The 25,553-nt window shown below is 43.7% G+C and overlaps 1 protein-coding gene across 1 annotated transcript in view; it reads left to right on the top strand.

Moving 5' to 3' along the window:
- The window catches only part of GRAP2 (GRB2 related adaptor protein 2), a 40,562-nt gene extending 15,674 nt beyond the window's left edge, over positions 1-24,888 (top strand). Inside the window, exons 2-8 of the mRNA XM_080363767.1 lie at positions 10,071-10,173; positions 13,316-13,407; positions 15,745-15,864; positions 17,602-17,770; positions 19,408-19,539; positions 21,696-21,815; positions 23,981-24,888. Of these exons, the coding sequence (XP_080219893.1) occupies positions 10,096-10,173; positions 13,316-13,407; positions 15,745-15,864; positions 17,602-17,770; positions 19,408-19,539; positions 21,696-21,815; positions 23,981-24,160 (891 nt within the window). The 5' untranslated portion in view covers positions 10,071-10,095 and the 3' untranslated portion in view covers positions 24,161-24,888. The remainder of the gene's footprint in view (positions 1-10,070; positions 10,174-13,315; positions 13,408-15,744; positions 15,865-17,601; positions 17,771-19,407; positions 19,540-21,695; positions 21,816-23,980) is intronic.
- The last annotated feature ends 665 nt before the right edge of the window (positions 24,889-25,553 follow it).

The raw sequence follows: 25,553 nt of genomic DNA on the forward strand, positions 1-25,553 counted from the left end.
GCTCTTATGAGGAGCACATTAGGTTCATCTTTTTCCATGGTCTCTAACCTTCTTTGGGCTTGCAGATTCATTTAGATTTCCCAGTGGAGGCACAAACTACTGTGCGGTGAACAGAGGCTTCCTTAACAGTGAGATGCGTCGTCTTTGGTCTCATCTGCCGATCCTTGTCCATGGGCCCAAGCTGAAAACCTCTGACACAGAACACCATACAACACTGCAGGCATGCTTTTGCCACATGTCCTCAGAGAAGCTGACAACGCAGAAGCTGTAAGGCAGCTGCATCTGTCTGGACTTGGGCAGCAGTTAAAGGAAGTCTATGGAAATACAGGAGTATTGTTTGATACTAAAGGAAAAGTCAAAACTTCCCTTTCTCCATTTTAATCTGCTTCTTCCTCCCCTGCTAATCCAGTCAGTTCTGTGACAGTTCAGTTCTTGTGACCCTGTAGTAGCTGTCAGCATGATAATCTGGGATGTCACGAGCATGGCTCAGTGTAATCACCCTGCAAATGCAGAAAATAAAGAACCTAACTGGTTAAATACAGAAAGCTGCTAGTGAGACACTAATAATTCGGTAATCAGAAGTTATGGAGTGGGGAATGCAGAAGAAAAAGTTGGCAGATTTGGAGGGATTTGAAGAAAATATTTAATATCATCAAGTTTGGCAGTACTTCTTTAGAATAGGAAACTAGAGGATCATAGCAATATATTCCCAAAGAAAAATCTCTCAGAAGTGCAGAGATGCTCATCAGCTGGAATGGCAGGGGCTGTCTTTGGAGATGAATTAGCAGAATGATGGGAAGGGTTGCATAAATCAAATAGCAAATTAACACTGTTGTTCAGAATTAAAGCCACACCTCCATGCAATAAATGGTGCTATATTGATGGTACCGGGCAGCTGAAGTTGTATACCCATCTAATGCATGTAGAATCAGAACAGTGCTTTTACAGTTAAAGCTTATTCCTGTAAGAGAAATGGCTTCACACCTTTTATTGAAATGGTTGTACCCCATGTGCAAGCACAGTAAGCTGTAGTCATACCAGCTAAACTGAATGTGGTTTATGAGGGTGATGGTGACAAGACCAGCACTAGAACAGCAATAGCTGTGCAGCTGGTGCTGTTGACTGAGCTGTTTGAAAATCCTAGGACATGACCGAACAGGAGCGCTGCAGGTACACGACAAGGTGCAGAGCTTTCAGGACAATCTTTGCTGACAGGAAGCATAGCAAATTGGGACAGAGCTCTGCCCAGATCAGTGTGTGGAGCTCGGCAGAGAAGCTTTTACAGCACTGCCACTCCTGCACACTCCGGCCTGAAAAAAATAACTGCCCACTAATGACCTGTCACTGCGGGCAGCCTGAGCAGCTGTTTGCAGGAAGCAAAGCAGCAAGAGAGGATGAATTACTGTGTGTGGAGCATATCTGAATGTAGGGACAGGAATAGATGGGAGATGGGGAAAGACCAGACAGCTTCCATTCATAACATTCAGCTTTATGTGGATTTACAGCCCTGATGCTCCTGAATCCACAGATGCTGAGTTATTACTTACAACAAAATATAGCAATTGAAATCTCCCTCATTTCCACACTTGGACTTCTGTTTCCCTTACTGGCAATGTTACTTTCCTGAGGCAAACTAATTAAGAACATGGGGAACTAGTTTACATTGAGGGCAAACAAAATCTAGCCACTTAATCTTTTATATATTATAAACCCAAACAATTCAGAGTAGGCAAAATATTCGATTTATGTGCTTTATTGGAAATAACCTTTTTTTCTTTTCCTTTTGTTTTATTTCTGGCTGCTCCCATGATTCCTGGGTAGAAGCTGTTTTCTCTTGAAAACTCCAAGCCAGCAAGAAATTACTAAAATGTTTGAGAGACAATGTGTGCTTAGGCAGCTTTCAGACAGGTTTTCAGACACATGTAAGTGTAGATGTGTCTTGCAGTCATTCACCTAAGTGTAAAAGCAGGTGTAAGTTTATCTGCATCAAGCTTTTTAAACCCAGGGCTTCCCAGATTGTATCATAGCCATGGTTGAGCTATCTCATCTAGATTGTGCCAGTATTAGATGATGACATAAGTCTGCAGCAGGTAGTTGTGGAATAACCTGTCTGCCTGGGTTGAGTTTTATCCAGTTATCTAATAGAGATGGGCTAAAGTATGGAAACATGGAGTCTAACACCCTTCACATGGTGAAGAGGTTAACATGCTACCATAACTGTGACAGGGAAGGAGTATATAGAAATGGAGAAGGAAAAAAAAGGGAGTTATTTTCTATCAGTGGCTTGCCACTATTGACTGTTTTGTTTATGGTACAGAGATCTAGGTATTTTCTGGCTTGACATTAAATAGATGTAATATTATCATGGAATAGTTCTGGATACCTAGCCGGAATCCAGACAGTTGTCAGGCAGCGAGGATGAGTGACAGCTCACAGCAGCATTCTTGCTGGGGGGCCCATTAGATCACACCATGGTAGAAGGAGAGAAAATAGGTCATTCTAGTGTGTAACATAATGTAATCTGTCAGGCCATTTACAGACCAGGAGAATGAACATTGTTTAAAATGAAGACTGCGAGGATTGGTGTCCCACCTGCCTGTACGGTAGTTTATATTCCTGATGTGCACAGTGATAGCCACAAGTAAACTTTTCACTACATGACAAGAGCTAGCTGCTGTACTCTTCTTATGGCCCCCTGCTTTTTGCACCTGTACTTTTTTCAGCAAAATATATTGGGAATTATCCTCTTCAGAGTGAATTCTCATTGTTGCTGCTCCTCACTGGTTTGAGTGCTTCATAATTGACAGTCTACATCTATGTTAACTAACAGGTATTCCAGGCAGATTATTGCCTCCCCAAAGGGTGGTGTGGGGGGGAACTACCACTGCCTGCTGCTGGGCTGATTGTCTTAGTCTAGCACATTGTGGTGTTTTTTGTGATGTACCATGGCTCACAAAAAAACCAACAAATCAGGTCAGGTCACCCAGCAACAGCAGTTTGGGGAAGGAGGGTAAGAACGGGGCAAGTACATGGCAAAACTGCTTTCACTATGGCCTCCCAGATCCCAGCACTCTGGAGAATGAGCTCCTAGTGCTTATGTTATGAGAAATGCTGGATACAAATTTCCTATTTGCCTTTTACATTATTCTAATTATTTTCTACATTGCTTTTGCATTTATCCCTCTGTCAACTTTTTTTTTTCTAGGGTGAAGCATCCTAGTCTGTTTAACTTGGTCCTTCCTTGTTTGGAAACTTTCCATTCCTTTGGTCATCCTTGATTACTTTCTCTTTACTATTTCTAATGCTACTATCTTCATTTTCAAGATGGAAGGATGAGAATTAGCTGCCGTATTCAAATTACAAATATTCAAACAGGTGCCCAAGGAATTTATACAGTGACATGACGTTGCTTTCTGTTTTCTTCTCTGTCGCCTTCCTGACATTTCCTAACCTGCCTTTTTCACTTCCACCGAGCTGACACTTTCATAGAACTATCCGCAGCAACTCAAAGGTATCTTTCATTAGTGGTAATTGCTAATTTTAAGTTCATTGCTGTGTTCATATAGTTACGGTTGTTTATTCCCATGTCCATTACTTTGCAATCATCAACACTGAGATTCATCTCAGTATTTTGAAAACCATCTGCAAGTCTTTGTGATCAGATTTAATTTGTATTACCTTGTGGTTTTTTTTGCTCATCATTAAGCTTTGGCACTTTGTCTTTTCCAGATCATTTATGAATATATTGAATAGCTCTTCCAAGTTGTTTCTGAACTTTTAATCAGTTGTTAATCCTATATAGGACCTTCTCTCTTATTTTTTGAGAGCTTGGGAGGTTTTTTAAGAGTCTTCATTGAGAGACTTCATCAAAAAGGATTTAGAAATGCAAGTTTTATATCGTCATCACCCATATCCACATGTTCATGAGCTCCTTCAAATAACTCAATCAGATTTTTGCAGTATTACTTCCTTCTACGAAAGCAATGTGAGGGGCAATTGCTATGTCACTTCTCTCTTATGCCCAGCAATTATTTTCTTCATTATTGTTTCTACCAATTTCAGCCATACTCAAGTTAGACCCCATGCCCCTTGCAACCTCTCAAAACACTTCTCAAACATTGGCCTTGTCTTTGCTGCTTTTTCTCCTAGTACTGAGGCTGTGTTAGGTCTTGCACTGGATACCACAGTTTAATTGCTCAGCCTTTACTATTTCATGTTCGGTTTAGATTTCAGTCAAGATTTCTAAAATATTGCATCATTTATTCTTGTTCATTTACTGATTTTTTTTTTTTTCCTAAAACCTTTTATTCCAATTCTTCAGCTTGAGACAGTTCCCCTGGCTCTTCTCTCCAAAGAAAACCCCAGTGTGGGGACCTCCTTACATCCCCACAGAAGATGCATGGATGCAGAGAATTAATTTAGCTTTTGTGCTTCATCCTTATCTTCTTTGAGCACTCTTTTTACATCTCAATCATCTGTCAGCCTTATAGACGCTCTGGCAGGCTTCCTGCTTCTGTTGTCTTTGAAAATAATTTTATTACATGTTTTTATGTCTTCAACTACTTGTTCCTCAAGATATGCTTTTCAACAGACTTATGGTTTCTTATTCAACTTACCAGATCCGTGCTCTTTTCTGTTTTCCTTATTTGCACATGTTGAGGGACAGTACTCTCCTTTTTTCAGCTGTTAAACCAGCCTGCACGGGTACTTTGAACTGCCACCACCATTTTAAATATGCAGTGTACCAAATATTTCCAAATTAGAGACTGATAATTACCCATGCCCCACTCCGTCCTGTGGCAGACACTATTCTCTGCCTCTGTCGCCCATGCCCGCTCCTGACTATCCTCGTCCACACACGTGGACCCGTTACTGATGTGGCACACTGTCGCTGCAGGGAGGAGCCTGATATAGGCTGAGCTCTCCTCTTCCTTCCCTTAGATGATAATGCGCCTCCTGCTTTCTAGCAAAGTGCCAGAGGAGAGGACGGCTGCACAAGGTATGGGGCGAACGTGGTTCTGAAACTTGATGGGGGGAGCTGTGTGCCAAAGGGACTAAGGAGGAAAGGAGGGTTTTGGAAGGAGAGGTAAAGTACTGTGTGGTAAGGGAAGAGCATAGGATCCCACTGCCATCTTGTTCATCAGCTTCCACAACGGGGCAGTGCTTTTGCAGGTTAAAGCCCTGTGCGTCAGTCAAATCTGACAAGCTGGAAACTGAGGGAGGAGGTGGGCAAACAGAGAAAGGTGCTTCCCCCCACCTGAATCCTCCACACCAACCCTTCCAGCACAGCAGAGACTCATTAGTTTATACTCTCACGATATTATGTGGTATTGTGCTACTCTCTTTAGGTCTGCTGTTGCACAGGTTTCCCATGGTGCTGCACAGCTCTATGTTGTCATGACTGGAAGTAGCACAGAACCCAGGTTCCCCAGGGAGATTGAGCACCTCTGGGGCCTTTCATACCAACTGCTGGTGGTTATAGAGTCCTTAAAGTTTGTTTTGTGAATCCAGTTTCTCGGAGGCTTATTTTGTCTGCGCGCAGAGATTGAGCCCAAGTGCTACACGTTGCTCTGGATGGCAGGATAGCCAAGACTCAAATGCAACTGGGCTGAGTGTTTTAGTGACTTGGTCTCCCTTACAAATTTTACCCTCTTATCACTGGCAGTCAGCGAAGCTACACGTTAACTCCATAGCAAGAGGTTTGTGTTTTTGGAATGAAATATTCTCGTGCCACGTGTGTGCAACTTAACTGGCTTCTATCTATCACAGCTCTAATAGATAACAGGTCCCTTCTCCATTGTTTCTGCTGAAATGTCATCTGAATTTTCTGTACAGATGTTCAGAGTTCACTTCTGTCCCTGGTTGCTCATCAGTCCAATAGGTTGTTCTTGCAGAGCTGAAGAAAGACACAGTAGCTTGTGCTGTGTATCTCAGAGCAAAGCCTCACTGGATAGAGCTGCAAAATTAAAACTTTTATTCATATGGCCCCATTAAGCGGGCATGTTGTTGCAACTATGCCTTCTTTCTGTGATGTATGTGAGACTGAGAAGGGCTAAGCCTGAGCCGTCCCCGAGTGCTGAACTCTTCATAGGTGGTGACCATCCCTGACATTGTTATTACTGAATAACTGACCCGACTTGGTATAGGGTGATGGTGTTAAACTCTTTGGGATGCTGCTGTCAGACTGTGTTCTTTGCTGACATGATTTAGGCCTTGGCTCTTTTCATCAACAGAGAGATGCTGATGTTCTTGGTCAGGGAATGGCATTCTGCCAGACTAAAATACCTGCCTAGTGCTCTCAAAGCCACATTGCTTTTAGCTTCTCCTTTTATGAACCTTCTGCTACACCAGTCCCACAGAACTGCAGTAGCCTTATGTCCCTTGGATCTGCCTTGTTACAATGAGGAACCAGAGAGAAAATTTTACCTCCATGCAGAGAGCCAGCACAAAATGGAGGGTACTGGTCAACTCACACTCGGAACTGAAAGATCCTCCTTTCAACATTGTATAGGCTTCATGCTAAGCTCTGTACAAAGGTGGTTTTCACACAGAACATTATGCACAGTCTAAAATTGTCCTTGGTTACTCAAAAGCTTAAAGGAGTTGCCCCAGGCAGTTAAAAGCATAATCTGTCTCTCTGCAAACTGCAGTGCTGTCCTTTGGGATAAAAGGTGCTTGAGAAATGTAAGTTATGACAATAATGAAAAAATTCCTGTCTCTCTGTGTCATGAGGTGGTGCTCGAAGTCACGCACATGCAGAGAGGGAAAGAATGGGCCCCTGGCAGGGGAGTTTTCCTGAGGCCCCAGCTCTGACCCATGCGGAGTGAGGATTCTTGAGTTACAGATGGAGAGAGGAACAGGATCAGAAAAACAGAACTGGTTTGAAGTTCAGGTGATGAAAAGTGGTAGGCTGGAGTTCAAAGACAGGATTATTGGCTAGTGTTGCTTTAGTAGTTGGTGGGGGGAAGAGCTTAAGGCCACAGCATTACTGCATTGCTGATTTATCAACACAGCCAACACTGTGTATGGTATTTGAGTCACTTCTAAATCCAGCCGAGGGCAATGAAAAGCACATTTAATCCATGTGTTAGATTGTTTGAAGAGGTATCTGTCTCCTGGTCTCTCCCCGAGGTTGGGATTGCTGAAATTGAAAAGGAGATGAGAGAGGAGATTTTAACTGTTTCGTATACCCTTCCCCTTTTGAGGCAGTCACATCTCCCATAACATCTTTAAAGTTTGGGTTACTGAAAAATGAGAGACTCTCTCCCCTCTTGCCCCCTGCAGAGAGTACCCCCACTGTCTCTTCTGTGACTAAAGGGCAAAAATCAAAGACAGGATTTGTATTTGAACAGTTTATTGTTTTTAAGTGTGTTTTTTTTCCTCAAGCTGGGATTAATGCTCTGCACTTAGGAATTCCAGGATTCATCTGCACTGTTGGCTCTGATCCCTCTGCGGCAGCCCACCACTGCAAGATAAAACATCCCCTATTAAAGTAACACTCCTTTAGTCTTTTCCTTCAGTTTTCTTCAATGAAAGAGTATGATTATTTAACTAGTTCCCTCAATGGTTAATTCCCCTCCAATTTAATCCCCATGTGCTCTGTTACCACACAAGGGGCTCACACTGGCTGTGGGAGGATATAGACTGAAGCTCAAAAAATGTCAGTACAAGAACAGAGGACAGGTCTTAGATCAGGTCTGAGTTCCATCCGCAGAGTTACACCAATGCCTAGAATAAGAGTGGGGCAATCGGTGAGCAAACCTGAGCTATATTTGCAAATCCGCAAAGGGTACCTAAAGGAAGAATGAAAGAGCATCAGTAAGTCGACATAGAGAAAAGGGCGTGAAAATATTTGAAATAGCTGGAAAGCTGAAGACTGAGAAGAAAGTGCATTCATAAAACAGGGTGTTATAGTTCAGTATTGATGTATGTTGACAAAACCCTAAGGCAGAGGGCTGGAATAGCAGGTGTGTAGCAGATCACAACTGAGCTATGTACTCAAACCTACCTGGGAGACCCCAACATTGAAACAACCCCAGCTGCTGTAGGGCGAGTTCATGCTGAACGAGCAAAGCTGCCTGTGGAGTGCTAAAAAATTTGCTGTGGTTCTGCAGAGCTCACATCAGTCACATGAATATGAAATCACCTGTAAGCAGCAAAAAAGAGGGTGCTAACAGTATCCAATAGGAAGCAAGTGAAGATCTTTTTATAGTTAGAAGATCTTTTTATAGTTAGAAATGAGATGTGATAAACCTCAGAACTAATCTCCAGTGATGTTATGGCCCTTCTTGTGGATCACTTTATTCAGACATCTTCAGTCTAGTGACACAACTTACCCAATAAAAAATTGCTTTACATACCACACACAGAAGCTAACTAGGATTTAATGAAATATTAGGCTAAGCATTACCATACTCCTCACCTATGTGAAGGCAGCTGAAGAGTCTTGGCTGGTGAGGCAGGCATCAACTGGGAGGAAAGAGTTGGCCTCCATGGTTGCCATCTGCCAGGATCGATGGCACTGAGAACTCAACTCAGTGATCCCAATGATTCGTGAGTGGCCTTCAGCTAGACTGACCTTCCCAACTAAACCTCCTGTGGTTTTCTTTTTTCTCTGAGATTTTATATCTCTCCATGTTGGTGTTTTTCCTCTTGAATCCCTGAGTTACTGCTGGTGCTCTCTCAATAGCCCTACCTCTGTCTATAATTTTTGCCCTGCAGACATTCTCCCAGCTCATTCTCAGCAGTTTAAGCCAAGTTGCACTGTCTCAGAGCTGAGCCCTGGATCCTTGGTACACAGGCAGCTAAATCCCTGGGTTGTTTGTCAAAGGAGGAAGCTTACAGCAGGCACTGCAGAGAAGGAGGGTTACAGTAGCTTGTTGATTTTAAAGTGGTATAATTTTGGAGCTCTCTCAGTATCAGCACCTTATATTTTGGGGATCTTGTCTCAGTCCTAACAGGAGACAAGAAATAGCCTGCCTAACTAGGGTTGTTCATACAGTTTCTTTTCAGGGCTTTCTGGTTAATATTTTGGCTCAGGCAAGTTGACACTTCTCAAGCTGTAAAGTCTGGGTTGTTTTACAAGAGGTGAAGTAAGGTAATGGAGCCTTTGGCTTCAGGGTCATTGTTTCCAGATGAACCTACCTTAGTAACCATAAAAATTGCCTCTACATTGGAGCTGGCTGGTGGAACTACCAGCAATACGCTTGCTTAATGTGGCACTGCCTAGCTATTATGCTTCTTGTCTTGTCACTGGCAGCCTCACTGTTGGGCTGCAGGTTCCATAAGCCAGCTATGGGAAATGAGTAACTCTTGAGTATAGAAGTGGTCCTGCTGGGTTACATCTGACTTACGTGAGCAGGAAGTGGTGAAGAAGCGACGCTCATGCTGCTGCTTCCCCTGCCACATCTGCTCTGCTGATGAAAAGCGGGCCTTGCTTTGCTATAGTTTCACTCTCTGCCTGCTCTGAAATAGGGAATACAGACTTGCTGCAGATTTTCCTGGCTGAAAGTTGCAGGCACCCATGCTAAGCCATCACAGAGAAAAGTCTCTTTCAACCTTCAGTGTTGTGGCCCCTGTCCAAGAACAAATTATATTTATTGCAAGCTGTTCATTTTGTCCACAATGTGTCTCACTGTGTATCTCAAGAGTAAGTCACTCCAGAGCGTAAATGCATTCTTCTGTTGCATGGCTGGCTTTATTGGGCGCTGTGACAGAGTGGTGGTTGGTCTATACAGAATGTTTTTCCCTGCTACCGGTTTATTTGGGTAATGTGTGCGAACTTCTCCATAAGATTGCTGCAGATGTGTTGGAATGAGCATACACAATGGGTTGTTTGAACCACTGACCATGACCTATTATAACCTCTTGGCCATTTCATCTCATGTACCTGCTGTCTTTTGACGTAAGTAAGTAATGATGTAAGTAAGTGATGATGTAAGTAATGTCTAGCAATGGTTGGTGCATGCTTGTCCACATACAGATCACAGCATTGCCTATAAGCTTTCTAGAGGCTAGACTCAGCAGTCTCAGCAGCTCATATATGTTGACAAGTTTATATTTCCTTCCAGCTTTGCTCTGCCACCAAGACACAGTATGGAAGCCATCGCCAAGTTTGATTTCAATGCTTCTGGAGAGGATGAGTTGAGCTTCCAGGCTGGGGATATGCTGAAGGTAAGTACAGCCCCAGGCTTGACTAAACAGCATTTCTGAGAGTGCTGCCAGATCTTTCTATGCTTCTATTTGCCTTGACAAAACAGATAAACACAGATGTCTATAAAATGGGATATAAAAGCAGCATACTTGTCTCCCATAGGGCTTGCTATAGGTCAACCAACAATTACTGGGTCGCTTGAGTCTGTGTCCACTCCACTTGATTTTCAGTCCCTAAACTATGAATTTAGTTGCCCTACAGTCCTCCAGTAGTCAGCAGGGAAGGGTGAGTATCTTTGCTGGGGCAGATCCCAGTTCCTTGGTAGACAGATTTTGAGGGTCCTGTTTGTTTTCATTTACTATATAGGTAGTCTCGTGTGACTACATTTAGGATGACTATGTCTGAAGGCAGGCAGGATGAGTATGGTCCAGAGAGATTGCTGTCTTCCTTGCTTCCAACTTTTAAACTGTCTAAAAATAGTTATCGTGCTTTATAGAACTTATATCTAACTTTTCACTGTAAGTAATTACTGTTAGTTGCCGCAACGGATTCAGGCGATTGCAAATAGAAGAGGAAAAGTCCATGAAACAGTCTGTTACAGCCACAATGAAAGAGTTTAAGCAGTCCTGGGCTAATAATGTTATATACACCCTCGCAGGAATTTAGCAGAGGGAAGTGGCAGAAGTAGAGTTGATAATATACAATACAGATGATGTGAGAGTCTCTTTAAAGTTGATTTGCATGTGTTATGGTAGAACAGTTCTCATTCTCCCACAAATGAAGTCACACACTTCTCCACCCTAATTATTTATCCACTTCTCAGCCCTCATTGTAGCTGTTCTATTTCAGTTGAAAATGCCTGAGTATAACTCCTCTCTAAGGCCTTAACTCCTCCATTGTCCAAAGGGGTGTTGTGTAAAAATAGGATCTAAACCCTTGTTCAGCCAGGGAGTCTTCACTACCTCCCTGTACAGTCTCAGCTGTTCCAGTTAAGAGACAGATATTGGGTCTCAGACTAGTCTCTTCCATCAATCACCACCATTTTTTATGTTATTGCCCTTTTAATTCTCGAAGCTTAGAAAAGTTGATGGCATCCAGAACTCATTAAAATCAAAGACCAAGTTTTTCCAGACAGCTGTAAGAAATGTTCAGGAGAAATCACTGCCTCTCTTCAGTGCAGACAAACAATCTCGTTCCTAATTCCTCCTTAGGTCAAGAGTAGTCCCCATGTACCTACTATCTCATGATCTTCACCTGGTATTTTCTTCCTCAGGAGACTGTGGTTTCATCAAGTCCCTGGCTGGGGTGATGGTGTTAGCCAGATCACTTTTCCTTCTGTTCCTCAGTTTTCCTTCCTGTAAAATCATTATAAGATAGAGCTTCCTTTCGAAGTATATTGGAAGCTACTGATGAGAAGTGTGAAATAACAGTACACATCGATATAATTACTAGTTGTCACAGAGGCATCACTGCCAGAAAAGTCAGATTGCCTCTTGGTTTAACGTCCTGGAGGTAAACAAAACAACACCTTAGCCGCTCAAGCAATAGTAACAGTAAGTTAGCCTGAGTAACATCTCTCCTTCTGGCATATGCACACATACATTTATACCCCATCATGAGCCCCCTCCTGCTGCCTGTACAACCTGCTGGCTGTCTTTTCTGATTTTTAAAGGAGATAAGATGAACAGTATTGATGTAGAGATTAGAAAACAGGAAACCTGAGGCCCTCAACCAACAGTGACAGGAGGAAATCCACCCTCTCACCCACCCCACATCCTTTTTTGAGAGGATGACAGACTGAGAGAAACCTACCAGCCTTGCACTGAGAACCAGCAGGTGGGTCTTTCTGGAAACGTTGCTGCCAACAGAGCATGGCCTGAATGCAAGCAGGGAGTACCTATCACACCCTTTGGTTGGCCACAGCAGCAAAAGAGATTAATCTGGCACTGAGGGATGGGGGAAGCAGTGACTATACAGGCAGGGAACTCCACAGCTTTCTATTCCCCAACCTTTCTTCATCCAAATGCATAAAACAGGCCTACATGGCAGGCAAGGCAATGGAGAATCCGCTCCAGAGACAGTAACATCCTGTTGCCAACACCAAGCAGATAGAATGTGCGTTAGGCTCCCCAAAACACGAGATTGGCTTACAAAACAAGTATTATTATTGTTAACAATAGATTTTAAATTAAGCCTTGTCCACGTGCTTTCTTATTTTAAAATTGTCATGGCTCATGCTTTCAGGCTCCTCTCCAAAACCACGGAGGAGAGCAACATGTTCTACTTTATAAAGTGGAATTCTGTCCCGGGAACTGGAATGTCAAACAAAACACCGAAGACCACAACATTTGCAGTAAATTCACAATGTGGTTGTATCCCTGTCCCCTTTCCTCTAGCTTAGGGCTATAGCAGGGACCATCATTTACGGAGCAGTGAATTTGAGCAGTCCTTGGTCAGCAGCACAGTCCCTAAAGACCATTACAGTCAATATTAATGTTAGCACGCTTGAAGCTTCTCCAGTGTGTGCTGTGGGCTGGCGTCCTGTTATCCTATGATCTCTTAAGTGTAATAGTGGCTTTAAAATACTTTTTGCCTCTTCCTTTTATGTACCTTGGCAAATCTCAGGGTAGTGGAACACTTAACCCACTATATAATCTCTTGCAAAATGACATGTGAGAGCAAATGGTAACATCTGTGCAGTTACAGTGTACACACACAGAGATATAGCTGTATATTCCTCGGTACCCATACATGTCAGAGGAGTTTTCACAGATTTTTTTTCTTCCCTTGTGAAACTGAGGTGCTCCAGTACCAGCTATTAAAAACAGCACAGAGAACTCTTTAAATCCTTATTAAGACCTTCAGAGCTGAATTTCTTCATTTCACAGACATCAGAGACATGCAGATGGCATCCCCAGCCACCTGGACAGGCATTCAGATGAAGGGATAAAGTTAACAATCAGTCCTCCCAATTCTACTTTGGCCTTCTTTATGGCTTTGCTCTGAAGTGGTCATCGGCCACTAACCTTGCTGCACAATGGGTGGGAAGTAGATCATGTGTGTAGCTCTCTTCTTACAAGAAATTTAAGGTTTTTGCCAGAATCTTGGTTACTTTTGCCTTTCTCAGGAGACACATTCATTCTATTTATCTTTCCACTGCAGGTTTTGAGCTCCCAGGAAGATTGGTACAAGGCTGAGCTCCGGAGTCAAGAGGGCTACGTTCCTAAGAACTTCATTGATTTTCACGTTCCCCCGTAAGTGTCACGGAAATTGCGTGCACCACCGTTGCACATTTTCACAGAGTGCTGTCAAGACAGCACAACAGAGGAAGCACTGGTTATAACATACTATGATTTAAGGCCGGCAAGGATTGCCGTAACGCTATATGCAGTTCTGCCAGAGCACCTTATTTCTAGCCTGAAGCATCCTCTGTTCTCTCAGAGCTGAATTGTTCTCGGTTCCCTCTATCACTCCCAAGTGTCTTTGTTATTGCTGCTCAGAGGGATGTCACTGGGATGTGGCAGGAACTGCATTTAGCTCTCCTAGGACAGAAAGAGAATAGGCATGATGTGAAGTCTTGGCAACAGAGACTGAGCACAAGAGGAAGAGCAAGACATCTCTCTGAAACTTAATTACAAAAAATGTAATGTCCCCCACCACCACCTTGCTTGACTGTTGACGGCAAAAACTCCGTTTTCCCCACCCTGCCATCCGCATTCCCTCCCCCCAGAGAAGTGGGTGTGAGTTTCCCTCGATACACTAGAGGTCAGTGCGATGCTACGAGAAACGTGACAGCTGCTGTTACTCGTGGGTTGACAGAGACGATAGACCAGACACGCCACTCTGCCCCCACACACATGCAGACGCACACACCCCCGCCACATACACGCACCCTTCTCCACGTTTCGTGACTGCACAGCCAAACACAGATCTGTGAGAGGACACGTGTACGTCACTTCATTCCTCTCTTACCTTTTAGTAGCTGACATTGCGCTTCCGGAAGGGACTGGTAGGTGTTTCAATACATGTTAAATGTGCTCTCCAGCCCTGTGCTATAAATACGACAATGCGTGGCATTTTTACAGCCTTTTCCTTTCAGATGGCAGAAATGCTCCCTGAAGCCCCTCTGGTTGTCCCCTTTTGAAAACGTGCTGCAGCACTTCAGGAGCGCACAGGCAGAGCAGGCACCAAGCCCAGTACTGCAGGCTGTAACACACTGGTGCCCTGAGCAGGCAAACTGAGAGTGCACACGGATTTTGAGGGTGCAAATAAGTGCCACTGTCCTCTTTGGCAGTGGCACTTTCCTGCCTTTTTGGACATAAGCCAGCCTGCTTGTTCGAGCTAAAGGACACTATTAGTTTGCTGTGCAAATATGGGCTTGTGCTTTCAGGCCTCAGGGGGATGCAATCTCCCAGTCAGTTGTTCTTGTTTGCTCTTTCACAGGGTGGTGGCATCTCACAGGGACACTAGCGGCTTCTTTTTTCACACATGTTTTTCTCATTATGCTTTCTCTGTGCAAGAGCTGTGAAGAAATATTTCCACTTTGATGCTTTTCGACGAGTAGCAGGTCTGGACTTTGAAGAGTTCAGGCCAGATGCTAGAACCAGACATAAGGAAGAAAGCTGTCTCCTATTTTTGATGGGCTAGTTTTTCCCCATCTCTGTCTTGTCAAGTAATCATTGAGACTGGTTATCAATGCTGATTAAAGTCTGATTTCCCTTTGCTAATAATACATAGGTAAACTGTGATGATAGTAAGGAGAAGCATAATGAAACTCAAAAGTGGAAAGTACAGAGCTTATGAAACTATCAGTCCTTAGTTTTAATGCAATGCAGGCAATTAAGCATTACATAAAAGCAGAACACTGCAGATTATAGATCTTATTAGCTGTAGAGTTGACATATATAAGTGTCATGATTTTTTTTCTCTACTGAAAAATTCCTATTGACACTGTATTACTTTACTATTTATGGTGACTTTCTCATTATTTGTCCAGTGCTTTATACTATCATTTGTTATGCTTGACTAAATTTACATAAGTGTGCTTATGTATTCGGTGTTTCTGGGATTTTGTGGTATTATAACTCTTGCAGGATCCAATTTATTAGTACTAAAACTTTCATGGCTTGCTTCTGCTAAAAATTTATGTGTGTCCTTTGCTATATATCCATCAAAGCCCAGTAATTTTCAATCAGTTTAACAAAAGCAATTTTATATATATGTCTGAGAATTATGTGTGTATACATATACATATACGTTTGTAATTTAAATTTTCTTTGATTAACTCCTTACTGTACTGTGCCTGTAATTACAGTTTCAGCTGAGTGTTGCTTCTTAACAGGCCAAAGCTTACATTGTTCTCTTTGCATCTACATGTTTTTACTACTCAAAGAAAATGGTCTGCACCCATCAAAACCCTGTAACTTAGCGTGTACATGGCCACTGGGAGTAGTCATGTGGGCTCTTGTGATCCTTTTGTTTTGTCTTTTCTCCACCCTGCTTATTCACGTTCTCCCTACCTTCAGCTTTTTTGTTCCTCACCTTAATTCACATTCCTTATTCATGTCTCCATGATTTTTCCCATTTGGCAGCTGGTTTGATGAAAGAATATCCCGCCATGAAGCAGAGAACACCCTCATGAGCAAAGGAGTTGGCTCCTTCATCGTTCGAGCCAGTCAGAACTCTCATGGTGACTTTTCCATCTCTGTCAGGTATCTGCTGATGATGACATTTTCCTGCTTCTCTTCCTGTTTAGTGGTGTCCCTAGTCTTCTCTTGGCAAGATTCCTAATGTGATGAAGCTTCTTGGGAAGTTTTCACGCTGCCAGTCACTGGCAATGCTGCTGTATTGTGAATGAGAACAAATTAGGCATCTGATTCTCGAATGTTTCCGCCCCCTTTCAAGTGACACAGTGAATGCCCCATTCCCAAACTGCATCCCCTGGTGACCTGCTTCTCTGAAAGAGCTGCAGCAAACCGGAGTGATACATGGGACATCTCCCACAGCACAAAACATGTGCCTTGCATTTGTTTTAATTCCCTGACAGCTCTGATTACTGAATCCAAGAATTCCACTACCACCCATTAAGAGATGACTTTTACATTATTAACTTATTTCCCACAGGTCACTAAACAGCCATTGGACAGGAATGGCTTTTAGTTCCTTGTAGCCCCGCTGCATTTCAGCAACTTATTGTAGCCCAGCTCTTCTCAGAGTGTTTGCTATAAAGCAGAGGTCTTAAACAATGGTTGGTTTCCCAATTTTCAGTCGAACAATTGATAACCAGTTTCAAATTAGTCGCGGGTAGCAATGAAAAGACATGTGTGCGCTTTCTGATTCATGGAGCTCAAAAAGTATCTGGCAGGAATTCAGGAAAACATTCTGTTACATCTACACCAACAAACACCAACAAACTAAGTACAATCAGGCTCTTTCTCTGGCCCTGAGATCAAGTAACATGGCAGAGTTCAGATCCTCTTCACCCCACAGAACAGCTGTATTCAAGCACCTCACTGCGAACAGTTCCTGGTCCACTCTGTCCCCCAAACCATGGCCCAGCACTACCTAGTGAAGGGCTTTTTGGTTTAGACCAAAACCATGCTAACACTTCAGCAGCTTATGTGACTGTAGGACTCCAGGATAGCACTCAGTCCCTGCCCGGTCCTCTCTTAGTTCATTTCTGCAGATGCAGCCACTGAGATGAGTAGTTCGAGTTCCTAGAGTTGCACAGAGCAAGGAGGTGGGTACCAAAACCAGGTCACATCTGGTGCAAAGAGGAATTGCCCAAATCAGACAAGGGGTAAGAAGAGGAGAGTTGTGAGGGGAAAGCAGGGGCAGAAGGTTGAAACTGTTAATTTGGCTTGGAACAGCAACTAATAATTCCTTCTTTTCTTTTTCTTTTGGGTAGGGTGGATGACCAGTAGTAATGGTATTACACTAGATGTTAAGCAATAATAAAACTCAGCGTGTAGTTTCATGTGACTATGTCTGCATGTAGTGATGCACATGGTTTGAAAAGGTATAATACATCACATATAGTTAATGCAGACTGGGTGTTAACAGGAACCTGAAGAGGCTAGTAGGGAGACTACAACTGCACCTTTGTCTCCTGTACAAAGTACGGAATAAAGCTATTAGCTGTTTGTGGCCCTGAAAGCTTCTCTGGCCTTTTATTTCAAAGGAAAGGCTTTAAAACCCTGTGCTTTGTTCTGATAGTGCTTTATGACTGGGCAGCCCTGCAGCACTCCGTGTTTGTAAGTTGATGAGTAAGTTTGAAATACAGAGCCACATCTAGGTCCACTACATACCAGGACTGCCATTGTTTTACTTTCCAGAAATCTAGATTTGGCCAAGCAAGAAACTTTGGTACTCTTCTGGAAAAGACTTTTTCAAACAAAGATAAAAGTGCAATCTGATTGATGATTTCTTACTTTTCCAATTGGATCCAGGCATGAAGATGATGTGCAACACTTTAAAGTGATGAGGGATTCAAAGGGTAACTATTACTTGTGGACAGAGAAATTCCACTCGCTAAACAAGCTGGTGGATTACTACAAGACAACTTCCATCTCCAGGCAGAAGCAGATCTTCCTGAGGGACAACAGCCAAGAAGATAAGGTAAACATGAACTATCCTTAGGAGTTTCCCAGTAAGAAACCTTTGCAAGGAATTCAGCCCATAATAATGTCTCAGTGTAGTGGTGGTAGAGTCTGTCCTTGGAAACCAAATCACACCACCACACTGCTGGGACCTGCAACATAGGATTTTAGTGGATTCAGTGGTATGTACAGTTAAATAAATGAGCAGAATTTTCTGATTCTGTTTTGGATAGCATTAGGCAGTGCCGCAAATCTGCATAGAGGCGCTTTGCTAAAGATGTGCTAAGGCCTCAGAGCTGAAATTATGCCTTGCATACCCCAGGGGAGCAGGATTTACCTTATTGAAATGCCTAGATTTCATAAGGGCAGGTACATAGCTGACTGATAGGTCTGAGAAGAATTTGAGTCTGGTTTCCTAGTATCCAGGGTGCAGCTGTTATCGCAGTTGAAAGTTTGTCTGCTCAGAAGAATCGTTCATCTTCTGTTACTGAGTGAACACAGTAAGGAGTGTGGAGGAACTGAGGGCAGAACCTGGAGCAGTGGCTGGCAGAAACTGAAAAGTACTGCTAAGAACATAGCTGATATGGGAACAAGCTGTGCGTTCAGGGAAGATGTAGTGGATGCTTGAGAAGGCAGGGAAATCCCAGTCCAATTAGTGCCTGGTTTTGTGCCAGGGGAACAAGCAAATGACGTAGTAAAGACTGCTATGTATTGCATACACAGTACTGGGAGTGAACATGCCTGGTCACCCCAGTAACCAAAGTCCTGCTTTACTGGAAAGCGGATTCTGGTATTAAATTACCAGGATGTGCAGGTAGAGGCAAGGCAGAAAGTACGTGACTTGCTCACTGCAGCAGTAAAGTTTTATAGGCTGCGTGTGGGTCGTTCTTGCTGGCTCCAAAAGAGAGATGATATATTTTTCAGTCTGAAGAAGGGGCTTTTGTTGTTGTCTCCTCCTAGACCACTTACACAGAGCTTTAAAAATACATTAGTAAGGTATAAAATAGGGGCTATGGGACCCGTGAGAGAGAGATCACAGTGAAGAACTGTCAGGGGAAGGAGAAAGGAAGACTGCATGCATGTGTATCAGTAAAAAAAAAAAAAACCTGTTTGGGCTGACTGTGAGCAGGAAAGGAAAGAGAACAGCTTTTGCTCCAAGATGCAGACAGGCAAATGAAAGAACAGGAGTCAAGTTTGCTTTGGCAAACACTCTGTACATTTGTTATGGTGATGGGCTCAGCAGGGTATGTTTAGCGCTCATCACAGTGGGGTTTCTGTTCACAATTCAGATTTCTAGATGCTACAGCCATAGGATAAAATGGTAGTAATATACGGATATCAGTGCAGAGACAAATGAAATCTAAGGGCAGTATTTCCAAAAAGAGCTTGGCTCCTGTGCCAGTCCTTACATCAGTGGCCACCTTTTCAGCTCGACACCTCCCATCACTGTTCAGGTGGGGAATGGCTATGACAAAGATCTAAAATATGGGATTCCTGATTTGTCCTTCTGTTCAGAGGGCCAGGATCTTTCCTTTGGAAGAGCCTTCAAGGTAGAAGGTAGTGGTAGTGATCACTGTGCAATGATTGCCAAGGTTCAGTCAAGGATGTGGTGGGAAACAAAACCTGACCTCACTTTTGTGATCTTTCTTCCACCAGGAGAGGCGCAGTGGCAGCCTGGAACGGATGGGCCAGGAAGGATTCCGCTTGGGTGGAGCAGCTGGAGAAGACCACCCTTATCTATCCAAGAGATATGTAGAGCATCCTATCCCCATACTGCAGCAGCAGCAGGTACTACCAGGAATGAGGGACTGGGACGTCAATCCCAGGCACATGAAACATTGGTCTTAATTTCTCAGTAGCAAGTGAACAGTCACTCTGTCAAAAATCTGCCACCCTGAACCTGCTTTAGGAAGCAGAATCAGTTAGATCTTCATATGAGAGTAGCCGTGATGATGGCGTTGGCCTGCAGAGCTCTTCCAATATGTAATAAATATTTGGGCTTTTATTTAGTTCTGTTATCCGTAACTGATTGACAAACTGGCAAAAAATAGATGTCAGTGTACAGTGGTCCTTTCACTAGGAACTTGGGAGTACTCCTATGGAGTTTTGGGGACTCCTTCCCAAAAACTGGAAAACAAGGAATGGTGTCATGTTCTTGCTTTGTTTAGGAAGAGACACAAAGTATCATCCAGTGAGAGTGCAGAAGAACACTCCCAAATCTTTCACAAACACACATATATGGTTTCAGGAACTATTCTCTAGTTGGCAGGACAGATGAACCCTTGCTGTCTGTTTCTTTTTTCTGAGTTACGCTACTGACATTCAGCACCACAAAACACATCACAGGGATGAGAAATGACTATGGTAGCCCTGTGAGAGTTTGGTTTCCTTATAGCATTCCTTTTCCTCTTCCCTGTTCTGGTCCCTCTCTGCACTCTTTCATCATGCTGCATCCCTGGTGTGTGTGAGGTTTCTTTACTCTTTTGTTTGCATAGGAATGGAGAGGACAACAGCAGTACCTGGTGCTGTCTTCAAAGTTCTTCCTGATTAATTTTGGAGGAAAAAGTTTTCCTGAGGTTGACTCGTATCTGTAGGCAGAGACATTGTAGCATCATCCAAGGAGAGGACTTGTCCTACTGAAGGAAAGAAATACAAAACCACATCCCTTAAGGCGTGAGAGCTCCCACATAGCAAGGCCAGGGGCTATCGTGAAATGTCTGGTCTCTCATCAGACAAGCAGTGTTGCCTGTCAGGGGACTTCTGATGGGATAATACAGCTTCTGACAAAGCTGAGGGCCTGGAATCTTTGGAGTATAGTCTGTGCATGAGTCACATTTGATATGTAGCAGAAACACTCACAGGAGTGAAGTATCCATGTAGTAAGTCTTGCAGCTGCAAAGTCAGAGTGAGTTCAGTCACTTTCTGGCAGAGACAGGTGACATGCAAGTTGTGCTCCAGTCTCAGGCAGCCTCAGCAGCCTTTTAGGCTGACAATGGAACAAATGAGGCCAAGGGAGTTTTTGGAAGAGTGGGTGCAAGAAAGGAAGCAGCAAGAAGGAGAGGACAAAAGCTGTTTACAAGCAACAGCAAGCGCAAGCTGTTGTTCTTCATCCCCTCTATTGACACAGCTGATCAGACCCCGTGTCACTGAAGCACTGCTGCAACCTGAGCTAACACGATAACAGATTCTGTTACACCATTATCATAAAAAAAAAGGCTTAGTGCATGCACTAAGGGCCTGGAGGGATGAAGGCACTTAGCGACTCTCAGCTGTGCAGACAAAAGAGAACTTGCTCCCTAGATGTTGCCTGCTTCCTCTCTCCATCTGCCTGGGCTGATCTGCATTGATATGACTTCAGATGTGTGGTATTATGGCTTCTTTTCTTTGAACCTGATTTTGTCTCTTTCTTCTTTGGTTAATTGGGCTACTGGATTCTCAGGCTTGCTCCCTGTACTTTATAGCATGGAGCAGCCCAGAAAAAAGTTAAGTAGTGAGTCCTCAGATATACAATCAGTTGCATCAGCATCGCTGCCGTTCCACCAGCGTATGGAACAGAGAAAGAGGAAGGAGTGAGCAGGACAGGGCGTAATCACTCCAAACTGGTAAAAGTCCCCTTGGCAAGCATGGTTCTTCACTCTCCAAAAGCCCCAGAGGCCAAAAAAAGCCCCTCTCTTACCACTTTTCCCAGGAGCTGTGGAACACAGCTGAGGACACTCAACTTCCAACTTCTAAGAAGAAAAATCCAAACCACAGCAGTCTAAGTTGACTTCTTCCATGAGGGACAATGCTTGCAGGACTGCAGCACAAGGCCTGTATCGGAAACAGACATCCAAGATATTTACTGAGAGTTGGACCCTGACTCTCTGGCCACCATTGATTCTTAAAGCCCCTCATTTATACATTTCAACATGTACGTGAGTTTTCTCTTGCTGTTTTCTTTCTAGGACAGATATGGTGGGAGTCTGGACAGGAGAGGTGGGCTGCATGGACTAAGGGATCATGGCCAAGGAAGTGCAGTAGCCATGCAACGGAGACACACAGACCCAGTGTACCAGCAGACACCGGTAGGTGTGATGTATCTGGAGGGCCCCATCTGCCCAAATCATTGGGTCCCTTAGCAGTGGCCAAGCAGTCTGGGCAATGTCACCTCCACAGAGGTTGCATGAGTAATAATGCATTAAGCCTGTCAGGATATATCTTAGAAGATGTTTCTGAGTCTCAAGGCTCTATCTCAGCCATTTGAATCTGCTTCTGGGGCACTCTGAGGGTAGGACTATGGAGTTATATGAGCATAGTTCTAGGCCCAGTCTTAGTTAACATGCAGACTTAGTAGAAGAGGGAACATAGCATGAACTCAACAAAATGGGCATCTGTGAATGAGCCCAAGCTCACCTGTGGGTTTCAATCAAGCATGGGTCCTGTCCAGCAGAAGACATTTCTAAAAATGTATTGATCTTTCCTAGGGCTTCATGGTCACTGATGCAAGGGACTATCAAGTATTTTTGCCACCACAGCCAGGCCCTCCTAAGCACAGAAGCTAGATGTACAATACTCTAAGTCCTATAGAGAGTTGCTTCATGATACTGTGCCATGCTGCAGTGCTCCTTCTGTCTTTCAGTACACTCATTGTCACACTGTCTCTTCCAGTACTTTTTGCTTCAGTCCTGAGAAGACCTGTCATCACTCAGTTCTACTTGTCTGCACCTGGCACGTCCTCTCAGACCTGCTGTGCCATCAAAGTGGAACTCACCTCTCTGTCACTCTTATCTGTCAGTGCCTCTTATCACAGTGGATGTGGGCGTGATCCAGTTATGTCTCTGCAGACATCTCGGACTGCTCCCCTACCTGGATCCATACCTGGCAGTTTACCTTAAGTAACCACCTGCTCTCCAAATTCCCACTTTGTGAATACTTGCACAGAGCATGGTGTCTTTCTCTGCTTCAGCCCATGATTCCAGTGCCAACTCCAAAATATTTCTCCATCAGTTTTTAGGAGTGTGATCTGAGCCATGTTCCTCTTCCCTGAGGAAATGTACAGTTTAGCCGAGAACAATCAGAGAACGTAGATCCAAGCAGAGAAGGGAAAGACAGCAGACATTTCTCAAGTGTGAGAGAAAGAGGACAGATTTGATTAGGAAATTTGGAATAAACTGAGAAACAGGGACATGTCCTCTTTTGGCAAAAGCCCCAAAACTTTATTATAATCCAGCTCAAAATACAATGGGGTGTATCCCTCAGAGGCTGTGGCAATGAATAAAAACATGCCCTTGCCTGCCACACCAAATCAGTGATCTAGAACCATAAATCCAGTTATAGGAAGGTCTATATGTCCAGCCAAATAACTAGGAGCCACATCTAAGCTGGGCCCTAAATGGAAGATTTAGCAAAAATTAGTCGGTCTTCAAACAGATCTCTTCATCTGTGCCTGCAAAATATGCATCCCAATTGTGTGGGTGTCAAAATTTTCCCAGAAAATAAGTCCATACTATGTCCTTTAAAATCTGATTTCCAGTCCAAATGGGAGATTGACTGCAATGTCTCTTACGATCAGTTTCTCACAAGAAAAAAACCTGACCATAGTGCTTATTGAAGTGCAAACCCAAAATAAAGTGATACACCCAAATGGTTCCTAAATCCCTTTGATCTCAGGGAACTGAACTTGGGTGGCATCCACTATGCCGCAGAAGTGCCTGAAACAGCAAGTACCATCCTTTACAATGTTCACTAGACTCTCCTGCATGTTGGCTCTCTTGGTGTACCCCTCATAGTCTGCTGGCCAAGGACACATTCCCATATCCATGCAAGCAGCAGCTCACCTCCCTGGAGCCATTCACTTAGAGTGTACAGCACAGCAGGACTCAGGCAGGAGCTCTTCTCCATGCTCCTATAACTGGCTTCAAACATGGCTACCACAGCAGAGGAGACAGAGCCACGTGAACACTATTTCCTGAGGACCTACTCTCAATCTGACTTTTCACCTTGTGGTGCGAATACCCATAAATATACTGAGGCTGCTGAGACCCCAAACACCACCCCTTGGGTGTCCCTGTAAATTGGTCCTTCCTTCCTGGCATCTTGGCCACTTCCTGGTTAAAATAGCAAGATGGTCTCAGTTTCAGCATGCTTGTTTTCTCTTAGTGAACAACTGTACTGAGGCATAAGAGGGGTGACAGGAGGATGACTATTAAGAGTTCTGGCTCATTATTCCCTGTCTCTATCTCCTTTCCAGCGAACACTATGGGTCCGTGCCTTGTACGACTTTGATGCTATGGAGCATGATGAGCTGGGCTTCCGCAGTGGAGACATCTTAGAGGTTCTGGACAGCTCCAACCCATCATGGTGGAAAGGACGTCTGCGTGGGGAATTGGGTCTCTTCCCTGCCAACTATGTCACACCAGTGCACCTGTGAGGGCACAGTATGCCCCAAGAGGCCCATGTTGGAGCTGCTCTTCTGACGTGACAGGGAGAAGGAGGGGAGTGCATCTTTCCTTGCCCCCAGGACATATGGTGGTTTTGGTTTTGTCTTAATTTATTGGCAACTGATCTTTTGAAATGTTGGTATGAAAGGGAACTCTTTGAAGAGGAAAGGAATTTTTCCCTTATTTTTCACATCCGTGATGGAGAGGGAGCAAAAGTTCTGGACTGTTCATTGAGACCTTGCTGAATCCTCCCTGTCCGTTCACTTCTTTGGCTAAGTATTGATAACTCCCTGCAATTAGGTTTGTTATGCAGAAATGCACCTCAGACAAGTCAGGCTTCAGTATTCAGGTCACTCTGCCCCTTCCTTTGGGATCTGGTAGCACCCATAGTCTCTTTGGGCTCCATTTCTCCTTTCTTTCAGAGGCAGGAGGAACACCCAGGTGAACTAAATGATCTTTGGTAATCACATTAATCCTTCAGGTAGGGAAGGAAAGTGAGGAGGCCTTAGGTTGAGGTGCAAGGCAACCCTGACTTTTCTAAATAGTTTCTGGTTTATGCCTCTAGTAGTTTCTGTGGGTATGGACTGTATGGATATACCAGATGAGAAGGGATAGGATCCTGTAAGCTTTGTACAAACAAAGCAGTGGTGAAGGTGTGGGAGTCTGAGAAGCTACTTTTCTTGCTTATTCTGAGGTCCTGATCCTCTTTCTGCACCCCATAACAACAATTTGTCCCATTTTCGAGCTGCTCTCTGAGATACCTACACTTCTGTTAGACATCCTGGTTAGAGAAGGTCAGGCCCTTCAGCTAAATTAATATCCACTGAATTGGATAACAATGGATGTCCCTCACTGGTTCCTTTTGTAAAACTGAATTGGGGAGGGGTTGGGGAGAAGAGGTTTCTCTGGTTTGGGTGCAGAAGTTCTTTCCCTGAGAACATGGGGTGTTCACGATCACCGTGTATACAACTCTGACTTGCTAGTGGAATGGCTCATCCAACAGATTAAGCTGTTACTTTACAGTGTGCAGAGAATAAAGTCATGGCCATCAAACAGTCTGTTCTCTGTTCCAGTTTCTTTTGGATGAAATAATGTAAATGATTAGGTTTTCAAATCACAGCTGAGTGAATGCCCAGATGTGATACAAGTATAATGCAAATGCACATTAAAAATGATTTGAACCCTGAGAAGTAGACACTGCTGCATAACCACTGCTCAGGCAAGTTTATATTAAACAAGCTGCCTGAATTTTTCACATCTAGGACCTTGGCAATCAGCAGGGAAGTGATGATTTATCATTCTCAGAAAAGAAAGAAAGGAAGGAAGGAAGGAGAAAGAAGAAAGAAAAGGCAAGTGAAAAACTCTAAAAACAAATCAGACACA

Source organism: Nesoenas mayeri (genome assembly GCF_963082525.1).
Source record: "Nesoenas mayeri genome assembly, chromosome: 1".
NCBI lineage: Eukaryota > Metazoa > Chordata > Aves > Columbiformes > Columbidae > Nesoenas > Nesoenas mayeri.